Here is a 24913-nt window from a genome sequence, read left to right as displayed (position 1 = left end):
TTAGATACGCACATAGAGCCTACATTTAATTCTAATAATATTCACATTCTGAATGGGTCAATTGTGCCACTATAATCAGCAACATATAGACAATACGGAGTTCACATGGTGAGAGCCTTGGATTATGAATTAAAGTGTAAAGTGTAGCATGCTATTAATTAAGAGAAGCACTATACCTGATCACCTCCGACAGTACAATCCTATTAATGTATTGTACTTTCAACCATGGTGGAACTCATTCACACAAATGAACAAGACAGCCACCGCAACACAAACAGCCTTTAACAAGAACTTGACGCGGAAATAATTTACAAGCAGCTTAGTTTTACGTTCATAAAAATGTCCGATTATATTTACAGAAGAAAAAAAAAAAAAACATATTTAGGGTCACAATGAACAATAGTTTGAGTTGTGAATATATAATATCACATCATTCATTTTTTGGCAAATAATAAAGACTTTAGTCCAAAACACTAAACAATGTTGGGAGCCAATTTGAACTACATAAATAGTGTGTAGCACACACCGTTGAAACAACTTGACATCAACATCAGTATTTTGTCATATATTATCATAATGTAGAAAACTTGCAGATTACATGATGAAACAGAACAGATTAATGACGTGTGTAAATATATATATATATATATATATATATATATATATATATATATATATATATAGTTTCATCATGTTTTATATCCATGATGTGAGACTGTCAAGTCTCATCAAACCTGAAACACTTCAACTGAAATTGTGGTTCACTGTGATGGTAAGATAAGCACACAGGTCAAATGAATATTAATTCTATAGTCAACAAACTTGAGGCCTACCCAGTGACACACATAAAGCACAGCTGAAGTCTTGTCAAAATGTCACCAGCAGCACAGCCAGGTGTTCCAGAAGAAATAAATAGCACAGGCGTATATAAAAGTGAAATGAAATAACAGTGAAACACAGAGGTATATAGGTAAGAAAGCTGAATTATTTGTTTGATGTGTTGCTTACAAAAAGTATGAATTTGGATTTTGAAAGTTGCACTATACAAGTGTGATTTAACCAAAACATACTTCTAGCTCCATTTCATCTGCTGGGCTATACAACCGGTCTCAGACCTGCTTTATTTACATTGATGAGGACCCCACAGTTATACAATAAGGTCAACTTTAAATCGAGAATCAAAAACCGCGATATCTGGTGATGTGAGAATGAAAGAAGCCTCTGGAGGCCCCCCCCCGCCAAAAAAAAAGGAAAGAAAAACAAGGCGTTGCTTTTGATCTTCGGCACATCGCCTCCCGATGGAGGAAAACTGAAATGTGTAACACTTTCACAGGTAACGACTGGTAGGGTCAGAGATGAGCCGTCAGCTGAAGATGAATCAGACAGTCAGTTCTAGGTGGTCTTCACCAGATCGTAGACGTGGATGTGGACGTCATCGTCATATTTGATGTAATATACTGTGGGCTTAGCTGGGACCTGGTAGATGACCAAGCCCGTCCTCTTCAGACCGTTATCTGTGACATACTCCACCTGTTTACCCACGAGGCTCTCTGGCTCCTCACCTGGCTTCCTGTCGGCTGGCAGCAGGTGTTTGTTCTCTGGGTGACGGACAGATAAACAACAGCCAGATAAGTCAGAGAAAGACTAAATAAGAACGAGAGCAAGCAACTTCTTGTTTTATTATTTTTAAGCAGCCAAAGCTTAAACATTTGCTGAAAAAAAAACAAAAAAAAACAACAAAAAACTGCAAGGTTAAGATATTAAATAATCTACAATTGGAAGCTGAACATTGTCTACTAGTTCATGTATTCACCTCTCCTTGTCTCCTCTGATTCCTTGTAGATAGCATTGTCTCTTCACGATAAGACACAAGTGCCCATAACAGAACATACTCTCTCACACAAGCAGAAACTCTGCACAAAATGTTCAGGAAAAAAAGAAGGCGGCGGAATAGAGATTGGAGTGTTTTGTAATGCTGACTATGTAAATTTGTCCTGCTCTCTTCCTCCCACCCTCCCAGGAGCATCTAAAATACAAAACGTTTACAGTTTTATGCACACAAACAATAAAGCGCTTGTTAATATACCCGATTCAGGCAGGACACGTAGATCTCCGTCCTTATAGTCGTCCCAGAGCTGGTACATGTAGAGCACCGGGTCCTTCTCGTAGGTGATGTAGTACCAGTGGGTCATGATGGGGGCTCGGGACAGCACCATGCCTCGCCACTCGTTTTTCTCACCGTCCTCCTTCTCAAACAGATGCTCCACAGCCCGGCCCACCAGCTCCTCCGCCCCGGGAGGCACCTTAATCTTATTGTTCACTGCGGGAAGAAGACACTTTGATAAGCCTTTGTGAAATGGAAAACTTTATAGATCTCAGTATAGTAAGGCATTACAATTAGGGCTGCACGATATGATGAAAATATGCGAAACGATATTACTTGCGATAAATTAACAGATATTAGAGTGTACTCAGTTCTGCCTTTCTGTTGCTTTCAGTATTCTTTTAAAATACAACTTGCTTGTCGAATTTAAAACAAACATTGATATATCGCAATTGATATTGCGATGACAATAAAAAAATTATATATTGTGCAGCCCTAATAACAATATTATTATATTATCCTATGATGCTGCCAAAAAGAAATGTTTTAAACTGACTAGAACAAACATTTTTGGCAAATGTATCAGATACAACTTATTCTTCTCACTAAAAAAATGTGTTATCATTTCCAGTGTATAACATTCTTTCCTTTTGGTTGTTTTCTACAACTCATTAATTCATAATCAGGTACAAAATAAGTGATACATTTCACAATTCAGTAAGCCAAAACAGTGGTGTGATTAGAATGAACACAACAACTGGGTAGTTAACATTAGCAACAATAATTACCACACTAGAAGAGAATGCAGAAAACACAAACTCAAAGCATGAAACAGAAAATTCTAAGAAATAGGCAAAGTGATTCCTGAGAAACTGTATTGAGAAACACATTATATATGACCAAGTGTGACCAGAGCAGTTACCAAAATAAAAAAAAGCTAAAAAATACAACTTCTAAATACTGAAGTGCTTACATATGCACACCCAAAGCAAAGCAAAAATATGTCAACGTTTAGAGATAGACCTTGACATACTTACCGACTTTCTCTGACAAGACCTGCAGGTTGGACACCCGATTGTCTTTGAAGAGCTCGATGCCATAAACGCAGTCAAAGCCGTCATATTTGACCATGTAGAGGGAGCTGTTCATAGTTAGGCGCTCCAGAACGGTGCCTTTCCACTTGGTCACGTTACCCTTCTCCCTCCATGTGTGCTGAATCCTACGGCCCAGCAGGTTGTCAGGGTCTGGGCTCAGGGTCGACGCCGAGCTCTCGCTCAGCTCTCCACTGCTACGCTTCCTGTGAACATGAAGGGAATTAGGTCCATGTTAATATTAATGTAGTAGTTGTAGATCTAAAATGCCTTTTCCAAACATCCAGGGTGCTAAATGGGTAATATTCCCCCAAACAGTGAAATGTATTATGCACACAAGGGTATCAATCTGTCATGTATTAATATTAACAAGTGTCATGCTGTCAGCTTAACCAATTTCTGTCATGTTTAGTCATCTTCCCACTGAGGAAAACTTGCTTTAGTGCCTCTAAACATGCCATTACTAATGGCAGCGTAACTTCACCAAGTGTCGGTAGCAAACAAACACACTGTAAACAATAGTACTGTAAAATGGCAGCAAAAATATGTTTGTAAATCCATTAGTTGGACTAGTCAGTCTTATCTATCTTATTAATGGTATCTGTAGTGCTTATGATATGGCAACGCCTTAAACCCCAAAGATGTTTGGCAGGTTCAACATTACAGGCTCATGTTGTGCTTACTAACACAAGCCAATCCCACATTACATTATGATTACAATCTAAATACAAAAGGCCAAGTATGCCAGACTGAATTACAAAGAACTGATCACAAAATAAAATGATGTTTTACAAAAACTTATTCAATGAACTTTGCTACAGGTTAAATGAAGAGTGGAAACAAGTAAAAAAAAAAAAAAAAAAGATGTCAAACTGTTTTGGAATAATGTTTTTATCCAAGTTTAAAGCAACTAGGCTGCAGTCTAATGTAAGGGGAATACTAGAAACACTGAGATTAAAAAGTTGTTAATAAAAAAGGTATTAGGTTTGAAGAGTACTTCCTGCTGTGTCATTCTATGTACATAGAGAAGTGTACTGTCATACAGTGAAATACATCAGGGTAAAGGGGTTTAATCAGACGTGCTGTGTGATCCTACCTGCCCCGTTTCTTTGACATGTTTCCATAAATTCACACAACCCTGTAAGACACAATACAGTTCAAGAAGTGAATATCACAGGACCAGCTGACGCTTACATTGTTATCTAACATTAATTCATATAAATTTAAATATATACATATATTTTATTTTAGCAATTAACAGTTATGTTACCCAGCAGGTCTGCTGCCCTGAGCTCAGTCAACCACAGCCATGCAAATAAGCCAATAGACCCGCATTAGCGCGATGTAAACAACGTAACGTTAGCTGCGACAAGCCTAATGCTAACTAACGTAGCTCAATGCTAATAAAGACCACAGGTTAGTATATAATACAGCTAACCATATGGCTAATAAATGTGTAACTTCCCCGAAACTAGCTAAATTGACGTTAATGTCGACGTGTCGTGGGAAATGTGTAGCTACAGTGTGTCTAAAATAGGAAACAGCTAGGTAGCCAACGTTAATGAATCCTTTCAGTCACTGTTTATTTTAAATGACTTACATTTCTAAGAATTTGGCTTTAACATTTCTACACATAAGCTAGCTGAACAAAAGGAAATGCATCGCCATGTAAGCGCTGGCTTTGCACACTGATTTTAGCTTCTAGAATAACGGACAAATAAGGACTGACCATAAGAAATGAACTGGCATTTTTAATCCAAACGACAAATTCAATAGGCGGGAGCCGGCAGAATAAGCTGTTTGTCTTACCTGTTCAATGATTTCACATGTGTTTGTCTTCACAGAGCAGATTCCACCACCTAACTCACGTAGGCTAGATACACGGAAACAACTCTGATTGTGGACTACAAATACCAGAAGGAACTCGCAACTCTCAAAGCACTCTGGGAATTTAAGTCAGTTTTATGTACTTTTTTGATTTGGTGCCACCGCTAATAATAATCATTACACAGCCCAGTGTTTAATGTATTTTTGACAAGTTGGATATTTACATCATTAACACTTTGTTCTCTTTTCGATGTTCGGGACATGGGGTAGCTAGTAGAAAGTCCCGAAACTACATGTCCCAACATTCACCACAGATAAAGCCCATTTTCCTTCAGTTGAGTACTGCACATTCCAAAGGCATCAGTGGCGGGGACAGTGAAACAATTTATGAATCAAAGTGTGTTATTTGATTGTCTATTAATCAATCATAAAATTTGTGAAAGGCAGCTAACTAAGCCAATGCCCAAACATCTCACATAAAATACACCACAAGAAGGATTTTAATGCTTGAGGCTGTCATGAAAGAGGGAAATGTGGTCTTTCTTGTAGCGGAAATGCTTATTTCCACCACAAGATGTCATACTAAACACAAAATCTCTGCCACAGGCGCTTCTAGCAGACATCATACTATGGAATGACCAGTGTGGAGAGTGAATGATGCAGTACCTTTGGGTGTCTGTCTGATAGTGGAAGCTTTTAGTTTTATCTTGTACCAAACTGTGTGTGTGTGTGTGTGTGTGTGTGTGTGTGTGTGTGTGTGTGTGTGTGTGTGTGTGTGTGTGTGTGTGTGTGTGTGTGTGTGTGTGTGTGTGTGGCATATCTACTGCCAATCACAAAGCAATCATACAAGAATGAATGATTGTGGCTCCATTTCTTAAAAAAAAATAAAAAAGGTAATTCATTCATTTATTCACCTATTTATGTTTAATTCACTCATTTTGGCGTAAAATCCCAGTATTTTGACACACAAATAGAGATTTACCATACATTATACATATTGTATGACTAAACATACAATAAAAATAAAAGACCACCGAGTAACTTGAGAACACTGAGGTCATTTTCTTGTGTCCCTGACAATTTGGGAGTTTGTGGTGTTTTAAAGGCCAATTCCGTATTTTTAGACTCATCATATTTCAATTGGAAAACCGTTGGACTGAAAAAAGGAAATCAATTATTCAGTATCTTAATATCTGGCAGTGTGAAAGCTTTCCAACAGCATTTAAACCTTCATGTTGGGGAGTGAAATGTACAAAAACTGAACAGTTAACAGAGTGAATAAATAATTGTAAATCCAAATAATTTGACCTCATTAGTGTCAGGTCCAAATTTTGTGATAGGGGTGGGAGGGATCGTGGCTACGACCCTGATCATGATGTACGTACAGTGTGTCTGCTTTAAAAGTTGGCTGAACCTCTCTGCTGTGACACTCACCTACACTTGAACTCATCATCATCAACCACTCTGGGTCATTTTCTGATATGTGGCATATCAGAAAATGTTTGCTCTCAACTAGATCAATTAATTAGAACATTTTACCCACATGCCATTTAGCAGCCATTAGCAGCCATGGCGGTCGGAGTGGTTACAGCTGGAGTTTACTCTCTCTGATAATGAAATTCTTGATTTAAAACAGTTTGACCACAGATATGTTGGATTTGTTCCCTACAGATGGAATTGCTGTGAGGTGTGAATGAGTGTCGGTGCTCTGTAAAGCTGACAGCCTTTGGGAGAAAGCCAGTGTTGTATCGACACAAAGCTGTCCGGCGTCCAAGGTTGCCTTCTCTTGTCATTGTTGTTGTCACAGCAACAGATAAGGCTTGGATGTTGGAGAAATGGGCTGGCTTCTTTTTTGTTGTTTTTGTTTTGTTACATTTAGTCCTGTGATGCTCTAGAGCAGGCATCCAGCAAATCAGTGAGGTGACTCAGTTTTCACGGCAAAAGGAACACATTCCCAAAACCAGTTGTTACATCTCTGCATTTGTTAATTTATACCGACTGTATTGCAGTTGCAAGGCCCCAAAATATAAATCCTTATGTTTACTCGTCTGTGACTGACATCTTCAGCAGCTCGTCTCTTGCAGTGCTGCCATCTGAAGAAGGGAGCCCACAGCAGCCCTCTCCCCTGGGAAACCATGAGAGTACCGTCTCCAAAAATAGAGGTCTCCTTCTCTCCTTCCAACTCTGCTGCTCTTCCAGGTATGTGTCGCTTCTGTTTGCATTAGAGGACACACTCACTCACAGATCATCCACACACTTCTGCACAGAAATTATTTCCACCCTGCTGAGAAATACTGTTGATTGTTTTTGTCAAATATTGCCAGGAGATTGCATAGCACACTTGTAAAGTCAACACAAGGTTGGTGTGTGTTTATGTGTGTGTGTATGTGTGTGTGTGTGTGTGTGTGTGTGTGTGTGCGTGTGCGTGTGCGTGTGCGTGTGCGTGTGTGTGTGTGTGTGTGTGCGTGGATTGATTAGATATCTCTGTTATTAGCAACATCACTATGCAACCTGAACTATGGTAGCTTTAAAGGGATGGCATATCATGTGATGTGTGTGTCTGTGTCTCTGTGTGTGTGTGTGTGTGTGTGTGTGTGTGTGTGTGTGTGTGTGTGTGTGTGTGTGTGTGTGTGTGTGTGTGTAAGCATGTGTGAAGCAGGGTGTTTGGAGCTAAAGGAGAAGTCAGCTGCTGAGGACTGTTTTCAGCAACATTAATTAGCAGGGTTCTGTTTCTGTCTGGATCAAAGCTCACCTTTCACTCTCTGAAGACAAACTTGCAAATATGAACACATTCGACAACACTCTGTGAGCCAAATCAAGACCAAACATGAAGAAACAATATCTTGAGTATTGTGATTTGGATTTCCAGAGACCCTGAGGACAGTATATGCAGAACAACACATGAAGAGCATGTGTATTCGGCTGGCTGCTGGCTATTCCTGTGTTTAGATGGAAACTAATTCCCCTTTGTACTGAGGATTAGTTTTCAAACAGATCTATTTATCCCTGGAGAAATGTTATCCATACAGAAGTGTGGAAATATATTTTTATAGACTTTTCAAGAGGTTCACACCTGCCTTCGGCTTTTGATAGCCAATCTCAAGGATTCAGTCAAATAAATTCAAAATCCCAAAAGTCCAAATTCACCAATTCTGGTGAGAGAATGAATCACTTTAGGATTGCATGTGTGTAATGTAATCTCTTGGTACATATGTACAGTACAGGCCAAAAGTTTGGACACACCTTCTCATTCAATGCGTTTCCTTTTTATTTTCATGACTATTTACATTGTAGATTCTCACTGAAGGCATCAAAACTATGAATGAACACATATGGAATTATGTACTTAACAAAAAAGTGTGAAATAACTAAAAACATGTCTTATATTCTAGTTTCTTCAAAGTAGCCACGCTTTGCTTTTTTATTAATAAGGGAAAAAATTTCACTAATTAACCCTGACAAAGCACACCTGTGAAGTGAAAACCATTTCAGGTGACTAGCTCATGAAGCTCATTGAGAGAACACCAAGGGTTTGCAGCGCTATCAAAAAAGCAAAGGGTGGCTACTTTGAGGAATCTAAAATATAAGACGATATATGTTTTCAGTTATTTCACACTTTTTTGTTAGGTACATAATTCCATATGTGTTCATTCATAGTTTTGATGCCTTCAGTGAGAATCTAGAATGTAAATAGTCATGAAAATAAAGAAACACATTGAATGAGAAGGTGTGTCCAAACTTTTGGCCTGTACTGTATGTGATGATGAAGTGCTGTGTCGTCAGGCTGACAGTTCTCTGGGTCTCCCTGAGGTGTGTTGCTCGTCTACTCATCAACTCGTCCACAGCTAATGTGTGAACATGCGAGTCTATAGGATTTACTGGGCATTGTACCTCAGGGTCAGTGTAGTGTTTTTCTGATTACACATGCTGGTGATTTATCTGGTCCGATTGCCAGTTGGTGGTAAGGTTCTTGTCAGCAGTTTGGGATTTCCTGTAGGGAGTCGACATCTGTAAAATACTGAAGCAAAAGTATATCTGTCTATATATCTGGTATGGAGAGTATTTCAAAAACTCAAAACCCTGTATAGGCTGTCTTAAAAAAACAATAGCTAAAGCCACAAAGAATAAAGTGCCACAGAAATAACTCCATGAAAAACGACTGAGAGCTGAAGGTAGCCGGAGCATCTGCCATCCAGCACTTAACCATGACACTAAATGTTTCAATATAATTATCCAGTCTGTATGATAATAAGTAAATCCTCTCATTAATCGGGTCTTAGGATTGTGTAGTGTGTGCTGTCACAGCTAATTGACCCCAAGAATGAGGTGGAGTACATCTGCCTTCATCTGCACACCTCTAATTAACACCATACCAGAACCAGAAAGGGACACATTTGTGTGTATGTGTGTGTGTGTGTGTGTGTGTGTGTGTGTGTGTGCGTGCGTGCATGCGTGCGTGCGCGTGCGTGTTTGACATGGGATCTCTTGACCCCAATCAACAGAGCCAGACCATATGGAGAGAGAAGTATATGCTGGTTTAGTACCACATATGTAGGGGCTATATGCTCTATATGTCATCAAGACATGGTCTCTCTTTTCCCAGTTGTTAGCATTTGTTCTATCACTTCAAGTAGCAGAAGTCAGACATATCAGCCATTTATTCATTACTTTTAACAAAAACATTTAGACGTATTCTAATCTTGCTAACTAGTTTTCAAGTATTCTCAATTGCATTATTTGGTGTTAAATTGTTACAGTTGATTCAGGTTGAGTCAGGAGGCCTGTCCTGAGCAGTCAGCTGCAAACCTGCAATAGCTGATTTTTTTGGCTTCTATAGGGGCAGTGGAAACAAAGCCATAAACACAACACTGACAATCTCCTTTTAAGTTGATATTGTGAACTTGCGAACAAATGGTTGTCTATTTGCACATTCAGCAATAAACTGAACTCTGTTTTGGTCACTAACTCCTGAGAGAAATATTTGTCTCTTCAGCTGCTAAATGCTCCATTATGTTCACCAGCTAGGTGCTACCTGTATCTGTCTGCAGTTTGGTGCTGAGCAGGTAGCATACACTGTTATCCCAAATTAATTGACTTTACTAGAAATTTGCACGGGAAAAGTTTTTACACAAGGTGAAACTGAACAGGTCAAGTTGTATTAACACAGAGCAGTATGTTGATGCAGTAGACAAATTAAGTTTACATTAGTAGTCATTACTAAAAATTATTGTAAACAAAAAAATTCTGGAGTCATGTTGTCTAAAATAAGCTTGTTAAGTTAAAGCTTTAGTGCGTAACTTTTTTATATTAATGTTACATTCAAGCCATTGCCAAATGAGTTGCTAATTCAGACTATCAGCTCCGCACAACTATGTGTATTTCTCAGTATGACTATGTTCAGAAACTGGTGTGGGCCGGCAACTTTCGCACGAGAAATTGAAATTGAAATTGAAATTGTTTATTTAAGAGGATAACCTCTTAAGATGAAGCATCTCGTTTTCCTCATGCGGGAGACAGAAACTACACACTATAGCTTTAAACATGCAAGGAAATATTGAAATATAAACATTAAGCTACATATCATACTGAAAAAATAATTGGCTTATATAAATATTGTTTTTCCTTTATGACAGTATAGTTTTAAGAACAATGTATTCAATACATTTGTTCCAAAAAAAACATAAATAAGACAATACACATAAAACATTGTAATTTACAATGTACTGTGTGGAAAGTTTCACTCCAGAGACAGAGTTTCTGATTTCCAACCTGTGTAATTGTCCTTGAACTCTTCTTCACTGCCCAGAGGCCATCAGTCCCCCGGGTCTCGGTCATGGTGCAACAATAAATGGAGATAAACATGAACACTAAATCAACCATACAAAACTAAGACCCAGATAACATAAACGCACACCCAAAACATTAACAGAATATTATTAAAAAATACTTTAACTAGCACAGAAACCGTTGCACCCAAAACAATGCAGATGAAAGTGGTGAGAGTGAACCAAAACAGTAAAGTTTAAAATAATTTAAACTTCATTATTTTTGGTCTTAACTCAAACCAAAACAGTGAGTCAAAAGAGTCATGCTGAAAAATGAAATTAAAATGAAACTGTTCCAAATGTATCAGCTTATTAGTATGTTTAGTGTTTCTGGAGAAATTGTGCTTTTTGAAATTTGAAGGTTAACTTTCCGTTCCTATCCCAGGTGACTGAAGTAAACGGGACGGGGTTTAGCGTCTTGCTCAAGGACGATTTGTCAGGACAGTGTTATTGATGGGCATGTTATTGATTGTAGTTGTGGTGGAGATGTAATCTGACACTGGCTGCTTACGGGACAGCCTCATTCACCCCGAGGCAGCCAGTCAGAGGACACAGACGTCTATCCTTTTACTCCTCACACACGAAATGATTTGAGCCTGCTGAGATAATAAACAGTGCTCAATGTATTGATCACTTCACCCTGCAGAGGTGTTATTGCATCTAATGTTGATCATAGTTTATTTGGATGAGTAACTGTAGTCTCTCCAGCGGGCTACTGGACTTAGTGGACTCTCTATCTGTCTGCCCACGCTTTCTCTCCCTTGTTCTTCAATCCTTTAATCTCTGCATAAACCCTCTCTGACTTCATAGCCCTGAGTCATACTGTCTCCTCTCCTCTCCTCTCCTCTCCTCTCCTCTCCTCTCTCTCCTCTCCTCTCCTCTCCTCTCCTCTCCTCTCCTCTCCTCTCCTCTCCTCTCCTCTCTCCACTCCTCTCCCCTGTCCTCTCCTCTCCTACCCTCTGCTCTCCAGGGTGTACTGCTCTGTCGATTGCTGATGCCGCCTGCTAATTCCATAGGAGCAAATTTGATGGCTGCATATATGTATTACTGTAAACACACTTAGGTACACCTGTTTACTGTAACTGCTTGTTTACACACATATCTAATCAGCCAATTACGTAGCAGCATCTCAATGCATTTAGGCATGGTTGTTGGTGCCAGACGGGCTGGTGTGAGTATTTTAGAAACTGCTGATCTACTGGCATTTACATGCACAACTATCTCTAGGGTTTACAGAGAATGATCAGAAAAAATCTTTTTACTGAAATGGTAAAATAAGTTAAAGTCCTGCATTCAAAATCCAAATGAATTAAGTAAATGTGTGAAAGTATTAACAACAAAATGTATATTAAGTATATAAATATGTAATTTATTATTGGATTATTATAATTTATGAATCAGTGTGTAAGCAGCATTTCACTGTTTTAGCTGGTGAAGGTGCAGCTACATTTAACTACTGTATATACTGTTCGGTAGTTGAATCTCTGACAATGCATCACATATCTTAAACCCACGCTTTGTATGTTAAACCTGAATCTGCAAAGTAACTACAGCTGTCAAATAATGTAGTAAAAATACATTCCCTTTTAGTTGTAGTGACATAGATAAAGTAGCATAACGTTTTAATACTCAAGTAAGTAAATTTGTACTTAATGTAAGTACAGTACTTGAGTAAATGTACTTAGTTGCATTCCACGATTGTAAAACCATAACTTCCCATTAAAAAGTGTCATAATTGCACCAAAATAAAGCCAAGATTTGTTATCATCATTCTTAAGTAAGTCATATAAGTCATAGTTTGTTGTCAGTCATTTGAACTTCAATAGTATCTTTTCTTCCCAACATGCTGCTGTTGCTATTTATTCATTATCTATTACACTGCCCACTGAGCAGTGTAATAGATAGCATTATCAATCTTTGCCAATCACCGATTTGCACACACTAATTTCTGCTTTCCAGTAAGTGAAGCCTGTGAGTTTCATTTTTATACCAAGTCAGATGTTTTATAGCCACAGCACGACATATGGGAAAGATATATTGCAGATACAAAATAAAGATACATGCAACAGCAATGTTGTCAGATCCACAAAATGCCAGCTGTGACCAGAGGCTGTGACTATAAAAAATGACATTAAATCTTCAACCTACTTTTTTTTCTGTTGAATACGGAAACCTGCAACAATGTGAAGCCCATGTGTTATATGAAAAACATATCAGGATCTGATGTTAAATACACGGCATATGAGTGCAAGGCCTCCAATCTACTGCTTTAGTTTTAAATAATTGTTGTTTTTTTTGCTGTTTTTGTGTGATCTGGTTTGTTTTAATGAGTCCATATGACGAAAGCTCAGCCGGTAACGATACCGCAGGATAGCCGTGGAGTAACAATATGCCTCATCCACCTTCCTGCGCCCATCGCTCTCTTGGGTTGTGAGTGTGCGTAAGTGTGTGTTAGGTGGTGATGGTGGCAGTGGGGTGGAGAAAAGCTGTGAGTCTTGGTGTGGGGCTTGTGGGTGAGTAAGAGACAGGAGGAGGAAGAGAGCTGGTCTGCAGCTTTAACCTTCCAGTGACTCAGCAATTTCAGAGATGATTTTTTCCGTAAATAATCCCCTCTTCTCATTTCTGCTCCCTTCACTCCTTATCCCCTTTGCCCTTTTCACACTCACATCACTGCCTCTTCCCTATTTCGCTCCCAATAACCATTTATGTCTCATTACCTAATTGCTTTTGTACATAAAAATAACATCTCATCACCGTAATGACTCTCAATTAGAGAAGAGGGACAGCACATTTGAAAACTCATCATCACACATCCATTGTCTTCCAATTTCTCCTTTTCTAGAACAGCGATTGAGGTGGAAAACATAATCCGGTGGGGTAGAAAGGGAGAGTCATTATTTAAATTCTGTTGGTTTGCGGTAGGATCTTCAGCTGAACACCCATCACTGACAGCCCTCATCTGTTTAGTGCAGAGAGAGACGTCAGTGGCACTTTGCTGAAAACAGAGAGACGCAGGGACAGAAATAGACCATACTGGGATATCTGAGGAGAAGAGGAGAAAGGAGAGGCCCTGGGTATTCTGCCATCCTAGATTACACCGACTCTCCGGCAGGGTGGGGTGGAGAATTAGAGCCAACAGAGACAATAAGGAGCATGAGCGTGCACTGGGTCATGCACTGAACTGTGTGTGTGTGTGTGTGTGTGTGTGTGTGTGTGTGAATGTGTGAGAGAGAGAGCAATGAGGTGGCCGCGGCAGTGGTGGTCTGATAGAAGACAGAGAGAGGAAGGGAAAGTAAATGAGCTTCCTATTAGATTAGGAAGAGACAGGACTAGAGAATACAACAACCAGTGGAGAACATTTGCAAGAGAGCACATGTGTCATGGATGTAAAATGGAAACTCCGCACAAGATATTGATCATTTCCTTCATTTGTATCAATTAGCAGCACATTTTGGTTTGAGGACTGACTTTATGTTAGCCTGATAATCGGACTGCTGTTTAGTTTTACATCATAATTCACCGACTGATGCATGTGCCCACTTACGTTCACTCATCACAGATATATTCACATATATTTTTTTAGGCATTTAATGCTTTAATGAGATAGTTACAGAGAGGAAAGTGGGGGAGAGAGGAGAACAACCTGTAGCAAAGGCCCCTAAGCCAGACTTGAACCCCAGCAGCTGCTCTACCAAATACGCACTCTAACCGGTTAGCTACCGGGGCGCCCCAGTTTCTAGAGACATTTACCATAACGTTTTTCACGTCAGCTGAATAAATATGCCAATATAAGAGTTGTTATTTCTGTAAGACTAAGAGTCTACAGCCATGGTGGCAGCTCTGTGAGGCTGTATTTATAAGTATATTGGTGCTTTTATTTAAATGCTAAAAAACGTCAGCATGCTAACACACTCACAATGACAATGCTAACATCCTGATGTCTAGTAGGATTTTGTGATGTTTACCAGTGTTTAAGCATGCTAACATTTACTAATTAACACTAAAAGTACTTGACAAACTTTGGACCTAATGATGGCGCTAGAGGAAAAGTTAGGGGATCACCCTAATTATAAAGATGCATTTTTTTAAGAACCAAGAATGTCTGTACAAACATTCATTGAAATCCATCCAGTAGTTATTGAGATATTTCAGTCTGGACCAAAGTCGTCGACGTAATGACAACGCTAGCATGGCTAACCACCTAAGCTGTGTCGATCTCATTCACACTTGTGGCCATTTTTGTGGCCATTTTTCTGCCATTGTTTTCCTGGCTCTGGCTCAGAAAGATGACATCCCCATTCTTACAGTAATCCATTTTACAAAAGTTTGATAGCCTTGTTTGAGGCTAATGTTTTGACTCTAGTACTTGACTCCGGACTCAAGTGCAGTTTTTTAAGCCTTGCACTTGTCTTGGTCTCGAGCCTTGTTGGACTCGGAATTCTCATGGAATCGGCTATTGGGACAGGTCAAGTTGTTTCTGGCTGCTGATTTGGGATCAGTTGTACAGAACAAAGCCTATAAATTCTGTGCATTAATTAGTTTGATGTTATAAAATAGATCATTCTTTTTTACAGATCAGAACTCTTTAATCACTATATTAACATTGAAAAGACACTATTGCCTATTATGGTCTTGACCAGGACTCGATTAGCTTTGGACACGGTCTCGACTTGGTCTCACCTTCCTTTGAACTCGGTCTTGACTTGGTCTCGAATAGACCTGGTCTTGAACTTAACTTGGACTCGATTAAGTTGGTCTTGACTACAGCCCTTGCCTTGTCATGACAACACCACTGAGCCGGGGTCTCAGGCCCACCCAGCGTCCTCATATTGGAAACGATGCCTCTCTCCATTTCAGTGCAAATTCACTGGGTTCCTCATATTAGCCATGTCAGATTGAACAATGGGTCACCATGACTGGTTTGGCTTTTTCTCATAGCTCACTGTGCCCAGACCTCACTCCTACTCATTCCCATTACTCACCACTTATTTATACTGTTTGACTTATCATATAAAGGCCAGCTATGATGTAGTTCATTATGTATGCCTCATTTGGTTTTGTCAGGATGACATGGGTTACAGAACATGATGAATAAAGCAGAAAATAAGCTTTAATTTACAGTTTTTTCATGTCTATCTTATTTTTTATCATGGCTGCAAATATCTGCTTAGCATGAAGGCAAGAGAGAATCATCACTTGCTTTTTGAAAGGTAATCAAACAATTTAACATGTTAACTAGATCAGACCAGACTTAGTGTTTATACTTGAGCAAAATAATGTGCCTTTCATTTCTGCTTGCACATCCTCTTTTTACAATGCATTTTGATTTTCTCCTAGTAGCCACTGCAACATCTTGTTTGCAGTGAATTGCTTAATGATGATTGATAGTTTGACAGGCTCTGTCATTGGCTGAGTGGTCTAATGGGAACACTGTTTCACATTTCCCTACTAAAATACATTCTTCATTCAACTTTGTCCCAGAATTTTTAGCCAACTATTCTGATCAGTGGGGGCATTTAAAGGTCCCCCCCTCTCTTTTTTTCTCTCTGACACTGTATATAATTAGCTGGGATCATATTTTGTTTTTCAGTTGCAAGTAATTCTGTGCACCTATTATTATTATATTTAATGATCAGGTCACAATGCCACTGTTTCTCAGATAAACATGAATATTATTATGATAGTTACAAATTTAGCATGGAAAAGAATCTCTGGATAAAACACACAATGTAAAAACTCACTCATGGATTCAAAGCACATGTGATTATTGAACACATGTTTTTTTTGAATATTGTGAATATTGTCTAATGAACAGCTGATAGAAAGGTGTGTAGAATTAGGCCATGCAAAGAATGAAGGTGGTGAACTCCTTAGGACTTTAAGTTCTCTGAAAAGGATTAGACATTCGTCAGGCATTAAACACCAACATAATACACTTACGCCACAGACTGCAACAACCAAAACGGAATCAAATACCTGGGACAATAACCGGTCAATAATTGATCAAACATGTACATAAAGATGAGACAAGCAATGCATTTCAAGATTCATAAAATAAAATAGTTTAAATAGGGGAGATTGGTAACCAGTCGAAGTATATTATATAGTATTTATTATCTCTGTAAATCAATATTTGAATGTCATTGCAGGTGGAAGTGTGCAAAAAAGTCCACGTTCATCTGTAATTTAAGTGTAATTAAAGTCCCCCTCCACTGACCTCACATGCTAGTTCTAGTCCACGCATGCTTTTAGCAAAACACTTGATTCCCCAAAACTGTGGTAGATTGTAGAAGCTCCTAGATCTAACTTTGTGTGGCTGTAAGTTAGGCATTTAAAAAAGAAAAAAGCTTTATTTAAACAAATAAAGATAAATATGTCATGGTGAGAAACAAACCAATATTAAAGGACAAATCCAGCGCAAAATTAACCTAGGGGTTAATAACACGTGTACCGAGTCGACCGTTCTCTGAGATTTGTTTTCATGCTAATTGAATGTGACCAGTTTCATCTTTAAAACACTTATTAGCTTATAACGCTAGTCATCGGGGCACGGATAAAGTAAAAAGAAATCGCTATTTCTATACCACTAACAAGGCTCAAAATAGCACCACACTTCCACGGTAGCATAATGAGGGTCCCTTTTGCAACCGAAGCATTGAGAACTTTGTGACAGTTTATTAAAAAGATAGTTTAGAAAGACAGTACCGTTCATGTATACATGCGGGCGCCATCTTGGGAAAACAGTCACAGCCAGTCGAACAACGAACGAATGTTACTGGTTGCACGGCATTCGTCGTTCGACTGATGTGACTGTTTTCCCAAAATGGCATGAACGGTTCATTTTGCGCCGGATTTGTCCTTTAAGACCATATGCCATACAGCGCATTCTCATTAGACACTATGCTGAGAACTTTCAGTACATTTCTATAGCCTAGTGTTTGTCTTTGCAGGACTTACCTGAGGTCTGTTTGTTCCCAGGTGAGAGACTGAGAGAGAGATAGAGAGAGATTATGAGAGATTGAGAGAGAGAGATTAAGAGAGACTGAGAGAGAGAGAGATAGATAGAGATATATATATAGAGAGAGAGAGATTGAGAGATAGAGAGAGAGAGAGAGAGAGAGACGAGGGTGGGTTGGACCCAGGGGTGCTCTGTGTGAATGTGATGGATGCTGTGGGGTTTCTCTATCTTCCCGACAATTAGACCGTCACTGCTGTCCCCCCCCCCACATACAGTGGCCTGCTTGAGATGCCTCAGCACACACTCATCAATCTTTACTAAGGCCACTTAAAATCACTACTAGAGATTATGTTTCTGCACAGAGTGCAGGATTCCACTAGAAAATGCAAGCTCCCACAGCCGTATATTAGTGATTATGGTCACATAGCCAAACACAATGACGGAGCAGAAGAGTCTGGCCCCTGGGCTAATGCTCAACAACAACAACTAAAAGCTTGACACTGCCAGAATTAAATAGCTCTGTTAAAGGGTCAAAGCAACAAATCGTTTTTCTCTGTTTTCTGTGACTTCCTCTCTGCCTCCCCTCACTTCATCTGAGCTGTTAGTTACAGTCATAGTTTTCATGCACAATACATCTGCTTAGAAATAGGAAATATTACCTTGTGATTTGTGCAAAGCTAATTTTGTAATGCCGTTTATTTTAAAGTAATTTCAAAATGAGAAAAATCAGTTACTCAGATTTGAGTTTGAGTGTCTTTGAAAATAATTATAAGTATAGAAGTATTTTTCACATTTTGCATTAAAGAAAAAGTCTGGTATTTTTTAACCTTGATCTTCATCTATTCTAGAGATTTGGGAGATGCAGGCAATGTATATCCTCCGAACACAATTTCCACATAAACTTCAACTTTACATAAATCATTCAGGCAGCTAGTTGATCCCTATGCAGTTAGCTACAACAGCTAATCCAGGGGGCTGGTTTCTGTTTACTTTCAATCACACTCAGAGACAAGCATTTGAAATGATGATTTTCTTTCCAAATTGTCAGGAGGCTGTCAAGATGAGTGTTAAGGGGTGCATGCATTATTCAGCAGAAATTATTGTTGCTGCCTGATTGTAAATGCTGGCGAGGTGAATGCAATTCTCGGCAGGGACGTAAAACTCGGCACAACACCGTCGCATGCCCAGTGTATGTAAATGGTCTGCAGTATGCATTTTCAGGCGTGTATGGACAGGGATTAGTTCTGAAATGTGAGGACAAAGATTGTTTTGGTTTTAAAGGCAGGTTTAAAATGAAAAGTAGTGTGGATGTAACCTTAAAGGCAAAAGTGTTTGAAATGATTTATTTAAGTTTATTTGCAAAGTGCTGGCGCTGCTTGTGGAGATGCCTAGTGCTAAGTTACAGTTTTTCTTGATTGCTTTGACGCAGCAGTCAACTCAAACTCCACATTTTCAAAACAGTTAACACACAGGCCGAAACAGTGGCACTCATGGTCAAAATGACACATTTTGTTTGCAAAAGGCTCTAACCGTGCCAAAACATTTAAAATATGCAACAAAAGCAAATTTTGCCTTCAAACAACACAACTTGCAAACAAGTGTATGAGCTCTTCCAATCAACCATTACACAGTGGACAGCAAAATACAAAATACAGCACTCAGTGAGAATCAGTGCACCATTGCTTGTCATTGTAACCTATTACTGTACATAGTTTTCATGCCATTGAAAATTGTCAAATTTGCCTTCTTGCAAAGAATTGGATCCAGAATCAGAAATGCTATGAAGCAAATTGTATTTATTCCATTGATTCTTATTTTCAAACTGTGGCTGAAAACTGAAATACTGTAAATATTACACAAAATACATGTAAACCAAAATAAAATCTATTAGAGTATAAGAAATTAAGAAAATAAAAATAAAATATATTACAGTAAAATATAAACATCTATTACTGTAGAGTATAAGAAATAGCCACTATTGACACTCAGTCTCTTCTGTCTTGACGATGGGGCCACATGGCCTAACCCTGCACACTGATCTATGGGGCCACATGGCCTAACCCTGCACACTGATCTATGGGGCCACATGGTCTGACCCTGCACACTGATCTATGGGGCCACATGGCCTAACCCTGCAGACTGATTGCTAATTGAAGATTTGTGTGAAGGAGTGTCAAACAGGTGCATCAGTGATTTCCTACTGATGTAGGTAGTTTATAATAGTTAGGAACAGATGCTTTCTGTTTGGTTACCATAGCTAAAACAATGGTGTTTGGGCTGCTTGAATGACACCCTGCCTTAACAACAATAAAACCTTGGAACGGCACTGGATCCTGTGTTTACAGTTTTTTCCAATTGCTAAAACACAATTTTGCAAACTAGGCTGGTTTTATCAAAATACTTAACACAATTCACAAAACCACACACGCAAACTGCAAAATGCTTCACATATCCTTCAAAATGAAGCTCTGCGAACAAAACTACATATAGCATTATCAAAATCAAACTTTGCACCACATGGCACACACTTCATTCATGTTACCAGATTTTTGTCTAACCAACTACACACTGTTGGGCATAATGAAAAGCACTCTCATCTTTAGTGTGCTTTGTCATAATACTAAAATAGTTCAAATTGTAGAAAATTCTTCAGATTGTTCACCTGCACAGAAATATTTGCAGATACACACACATGCTGTTGAAACATTGAACATTGAACATTGAAACAAGTCAGTGCAACATATGCACAGCAGATATATTTACATCGGACTCAACAAAAATATGCTCACAAAAAACAGTAAACTGAAAAAGAAAATTGCAGAAAAAATGTGCAGAAAAAATATATAGAAAAAAAGAGGCATCATAGTGCTTACTTCCTGATTAAAGTGGTAACAATTAACCATTGAGGTTTTTGGCCAGGTGGCACATATATTGACCAATTAGCTCATGTAGTGTAATTTTGATTGGCAGTGTTTTGAAATGGCAAATATGTGACTTTATGTCAGATTGTTGTGTCTTATGCAGAGAACCGTGTTCACTGCATTTAAAAAGTGCCACTTTGAATTGCAAAATGTGTGTAAAGCAGAAAATGTGTTTAGACTTTTGGAGACTTGAGAAGAGGTTTTGCTCTCTGTGTGTCAGTTTAAATAATTGTGCTATGCATGTCATTTTAGTGTGTTAGCAATTTTAAAAAACTGTAAATGTGCACACCACATCAGATGTTCACCATCATTGAATAAGAGTTTTTTTCAATCCGTGTTAACTGTTCTGCAAAAGGGTAAGGGTAAGGGTAAACAGGGTAGGGGAAAATGTGTCAACCCAATGAGAAAGGGTTAACACATTTGCAAGAGGTGTCTTCTCCTCTGCTGAGACAGTGATGATGAAAACCAAGTGGATACCAGTTTCTTTAAGCAGGTCAAAAGCAATCCAGAAAAACTGAATGACCAATAGCCAGAATGGACCCAATTATGGGAATAAGATCCATGTTGAAAAATACTGGAATTTTCCTTTAAACATAAGCCTATATAATGTCTTCTTAATTAAAGATGCCCTTTGGAATTGTTATTTACATGCAGTGTTTCTCACCCAAATTGTGTGTATCCTTGAGGCCTAACAACGCTTTCAAATGTATTACCTTCCTAATAAAACATTTGCAAAGCTGATACTTGGATCATTTCAAATCATGCATTGTTTACATCCATGTGTACTTGATAGCAGTCTTCTTCGGCTGCCACCTGCAGATCACTAAAATAACGCTAAACTTTTGCAGGAACGTGTATCGTTTCACCCGCATCCTTGTGCATGTGCATGATACAAACAAATCAAGGGCCCACTCATAAAAACATTGCTCCATAGCCCTATAAGTGGTCAAAAACTCCACAGGGTGCCTTTTAAATTGAATAGATATAGCATATGTAATGACATAATAACACCCTTAATCACACACGTAAAGAGTCTTTTACTTGAATGTGTGCTGTGCACTGATCAGTTAATAAAGTGTGTGTGTGTGTGTGTGTGTGTGTGTGTGTGTGTGTGTGTGTGTGTGTGTGTGTGTGTGTGTGTGTGTGTGTGTGTGACACACAGTGGGTGAATGTGTGAGTGTGTCTGCTCTGATGAATAGCCAAAGTGTCACTGAGTACAGACCTTGACAGAGCAGAGCAGATGAGATGATTCAGAAGCCAAAACATTGTCCTGGCTCTTTTAACTACAGTTGACAGCACAGGGCAAATATTATTGGTGGAAGTGGATGATGGAATAAAATGAATGAGTGTGGGCCTTAGTTTCCTGTCACAAAACAATCATAGCTGAAACAGCCTAAAGACCTGGAGGAGATTAAATGTTTTGCAAACGAAACAAATAAATGAGAGAAAAAAGGGAATAATATCTGCCTGGAGATTCTTCTTTCCATGAATCATATTTCATGTTTCATGAATCATATTTCCTGTTTTCCATATTGCTGGCATATCACTGCACTGCTCTCTTTTCTCTCCTTTTTCTTTTGGCCAGAGGGTTCATGGCCGTTTCTGGGTCGTCTGTAATGGGAAGTGTTTAGCAGAGCAGGCGAATGGAGTGCTGCTCAGGCCAGCTGCTCACAAAGAGCCCAGCAACCTTTCAGCTCCTCCTCTCTCCTCTGCTGCTTTTCTCATTTCATTTTCAAGAGAAGAAACTTTGAACGACAAAAACCGTAACAATGTTCAGTTCAGAAAGAAATTGTCGCTGAATTATGTTTTTACCTTATTCGGGGACTTTCTTAGGAAGCCACATTTGAACGGTTCATATTTGACATAAAACATTGTATGTATGAGCTGCATACTCTATGCAGGATGTGCTCTTGTTACTGCAGTTGCTCTCTTCTTCCTCCTCCTCTCCCCCAAGAGACACATTGCTCATTACATAATTTGTTGATGTAAGCAAATAAACAGTACTGTATTAGAAATAGTGTTATAAGTAAAAGTGTTGTTAGTGTTCTCATCTTTAGCTGCCAATTGCACTGTAAAGTTTTGCATCACAAGTCTGAATCCACGTCTCATATTTTGGGAACATTACATGTAATGGATTGATTAAATCAGTGTGTATGCATTTGAAACCTTTTTAGAGTCATTCACTGAAATATACATGTGTGTAGTGTGTAATACTATAGCCTACAAAACAATTATAATACAGTTGGATTTATATGTATAGTGCTTAAAAAATATTGTGTAATCCATTTTTGACCAGTGAGTGTATATTGGCACGTCTGCTAATCATAAATTATTGGATTACTGGACTTTTTGCCATTTCCTGTCTTTTGATGTATGCGTGCAGTAAGTGTGCCACTGAATGGCGGACTGTATTACAGTTGGGTTAGGGTCACGTGATTTATAGACCATGTGTTTTTTGGATAAGGGCTGCATTGAACAGTTGGAGGAAACTCTCTTGTTTTGTCTAAACGGGAAATAAATCAAAAAACCTCAGGGGCCAAAGATTAGAGAGGACCAACAAGTTAAATTCAGATAAGATGACAGCTTGTCCTCCCTCCTGTCTCTTATGTGTGTTGTTCTCTTGATCATTTCAGCTTGACGCACTTCTCACATCCAGCCCACTGTCCAGCAACTGAGCTGTTGCCTGCGGCTGTAAGATGATGTGCTGAATCTCTCTCTCACTGACTCATTCATGGACTCAGAGCTTGGACCAAATGCTAATCCTGGCATTCAGATTTAAGGTGTGTTCTCTAGATGCTCCCCGGCCAAAGCTGCCTCTGTCTTCTTTACACACACACACACACACACACATAAAGTTCCCTGTGCACATCCACACTTGCAAATGTTACAACAATAACAAACTGCACATGTCCTTATGAATCGCAGTTGCTGAAAATGCTGATTTCGCTGGTCAAAAACCCAGGGGACACAAATGTTTTAGCTTCTAAAAACGGGCAAATTAGGGAGTTTGCGTCCAGTCAAGGAGCAATGCGAGGGAACTGGGAAGGAGATGGATGGGAGGGGGACGGGGTTACCAGTAAGCAGCTAAATAAGCAAATTGCCCTCTGGAGGTAAACAGCCTGGGGGGGTAGTGCGGGAGATGTTGATGATTAATTGAAGTAGGACAGCCAGGGACACAGTAGAGGACCAGCACTGCAGAGAAAACCAGGTAGAGGACAATCCTCTGCCATATACAGGATGAAAGTATATACTCAGACCACACATAGCTTCACAACTTGGTGTAGAATCTACCTGCAGCCACTATCAGTACATTGCTTCCTCATTGAATTACAATGAAATAGATAGAGAGACGGAGAGAGAGAGTGTGTGTGTGTGTGTGTGTGTGTGTGTGTGTGTGTGTGTGTGTGTGTGTGTGTGTGTGTGTGTGTGTGTGTGTGTGTGTGTGTGTGTGTGTGTGTGTGTCAATAGAGTCTAAGAGAGAGAGGACATTATGTCACATCAAGGTAAAACTACCTCCACGCACTGCGGATGGCCTCACCCACATTTGTACCAGCTGCATGTAGACCTGAGGAGGCAACATGAATGGTGTAAAGCCCTGTGTCCAAACCTCAACTTGCATGTCATTTTTATCTTTCTATCTCAGCATAGCTGAGGATCCAGACAGCAGTGTGGCAGGGGGGGGGAATAGACAGAGAGGGAATGGGTGGGGGCTGCTCCCAGGCTGCCAGAGTAGTGTGTCCTTGGACTGTCCTCATCTCTGACGCACACACCCACCCACCCTTTCTCACACACATACACACTCCTGCCACTGGTTCATTTACTCTCTCTCCATATCAGACAAATACAAAACTAGGGCTTACATGTGCACACACACGCTCTTAGGTACAGGAATTAATGTGCTTTTACATCACACACACACACACACACACAGTGGGAAGCTCTTAGACTTAGCTCAGACATCTCATCAGGGATGCAGCAGAGCCCCTGTCTGCAGAGAGAGAGAGAGAGAGATCTGATCTGATGTGGGGTAGAACGAGGGTGGAGGGGTTGCTGGCTGGTTTACAAGGTTGAGGTGGATGTGTATCGCAGCTACCAATCATAGGTTAAATGTTCACATGCACTGCATCCAACACTGCATGCCGGCCAACAAAGACACACACCAATGAATAAAAGTCCACACACAGAGG

At 39.4% G+C, this 24913-nt stretch overlaps 1 protein-coding gene across 1 annotated transcript; it reads right to left on the bottom strand.

Annotated features, from left to right (window-relative positions):
* LOC120568413 (spindlin-Z-like) lies at window positions 1–5130 on the bottom strand. Its single transcript, XM_039815927.1, has 5 exons — window positions 5005–5130; window positions 4292–4333; window positions 3142–3401; window positions 2087–2320; window positions 1–1598 (listed from the first exon to the last, which is right to left on the bottom strand). The coding sequence occupies exons 2-5, from the start codon at window positions 4309–4311 to the stop codon at window positions 1393–1395; spliced, it is 720 nt and encodes a 239-aa protein (XP_039671861.1). The 5' UTR covers window positions 4312–4333; window positions 5005–5130; the 3' UTR covers window positions 1–1392.
* Window positions 5131–24913: the final 19783 nt, after the last annotated feature.

Source organism: Perca fluviatilis, chromosome 11 (assembly GCF_010015445.1).
Source record: "Perca fluviatilis chromosome 11, GENO_Pfluv_1.0, whole genome shotgun sequence".
NCBI classification, from domain to species: Eukaryota; Metazoa; Chordata; class Actinopteri; order Perciformes; family Percidae; genus Perca; species Perca fluviatilis.
Note: the sequence above shows the minus strand (reverse complement) of the source record. Positions and strands in the feature narration are given on the sequence as shown.

Bases quoted from the DNA above. Each gene is read 5' to 3' on its own strand.
- LOC120568413 (XM_039815927.1), bottom strand. From the start codon at position 4,311: ATGTCAAAGAAACGGGGCAG. The intron at 2,321-3,141 runs GTAAGTATGTCA...TTCTTCCCGCAG, and splicing joins GGTCTTGTCAGAGAAAGTCG to TGAACAATAAGATTAAGGTG. The intron at 1,599-2,086 runs GTATATTAACAA...TCCGTCACCCAG, and splicing joins ACGTGTCCTGCCTGAATCGG to AGAACAAACACCTGCTGCCA.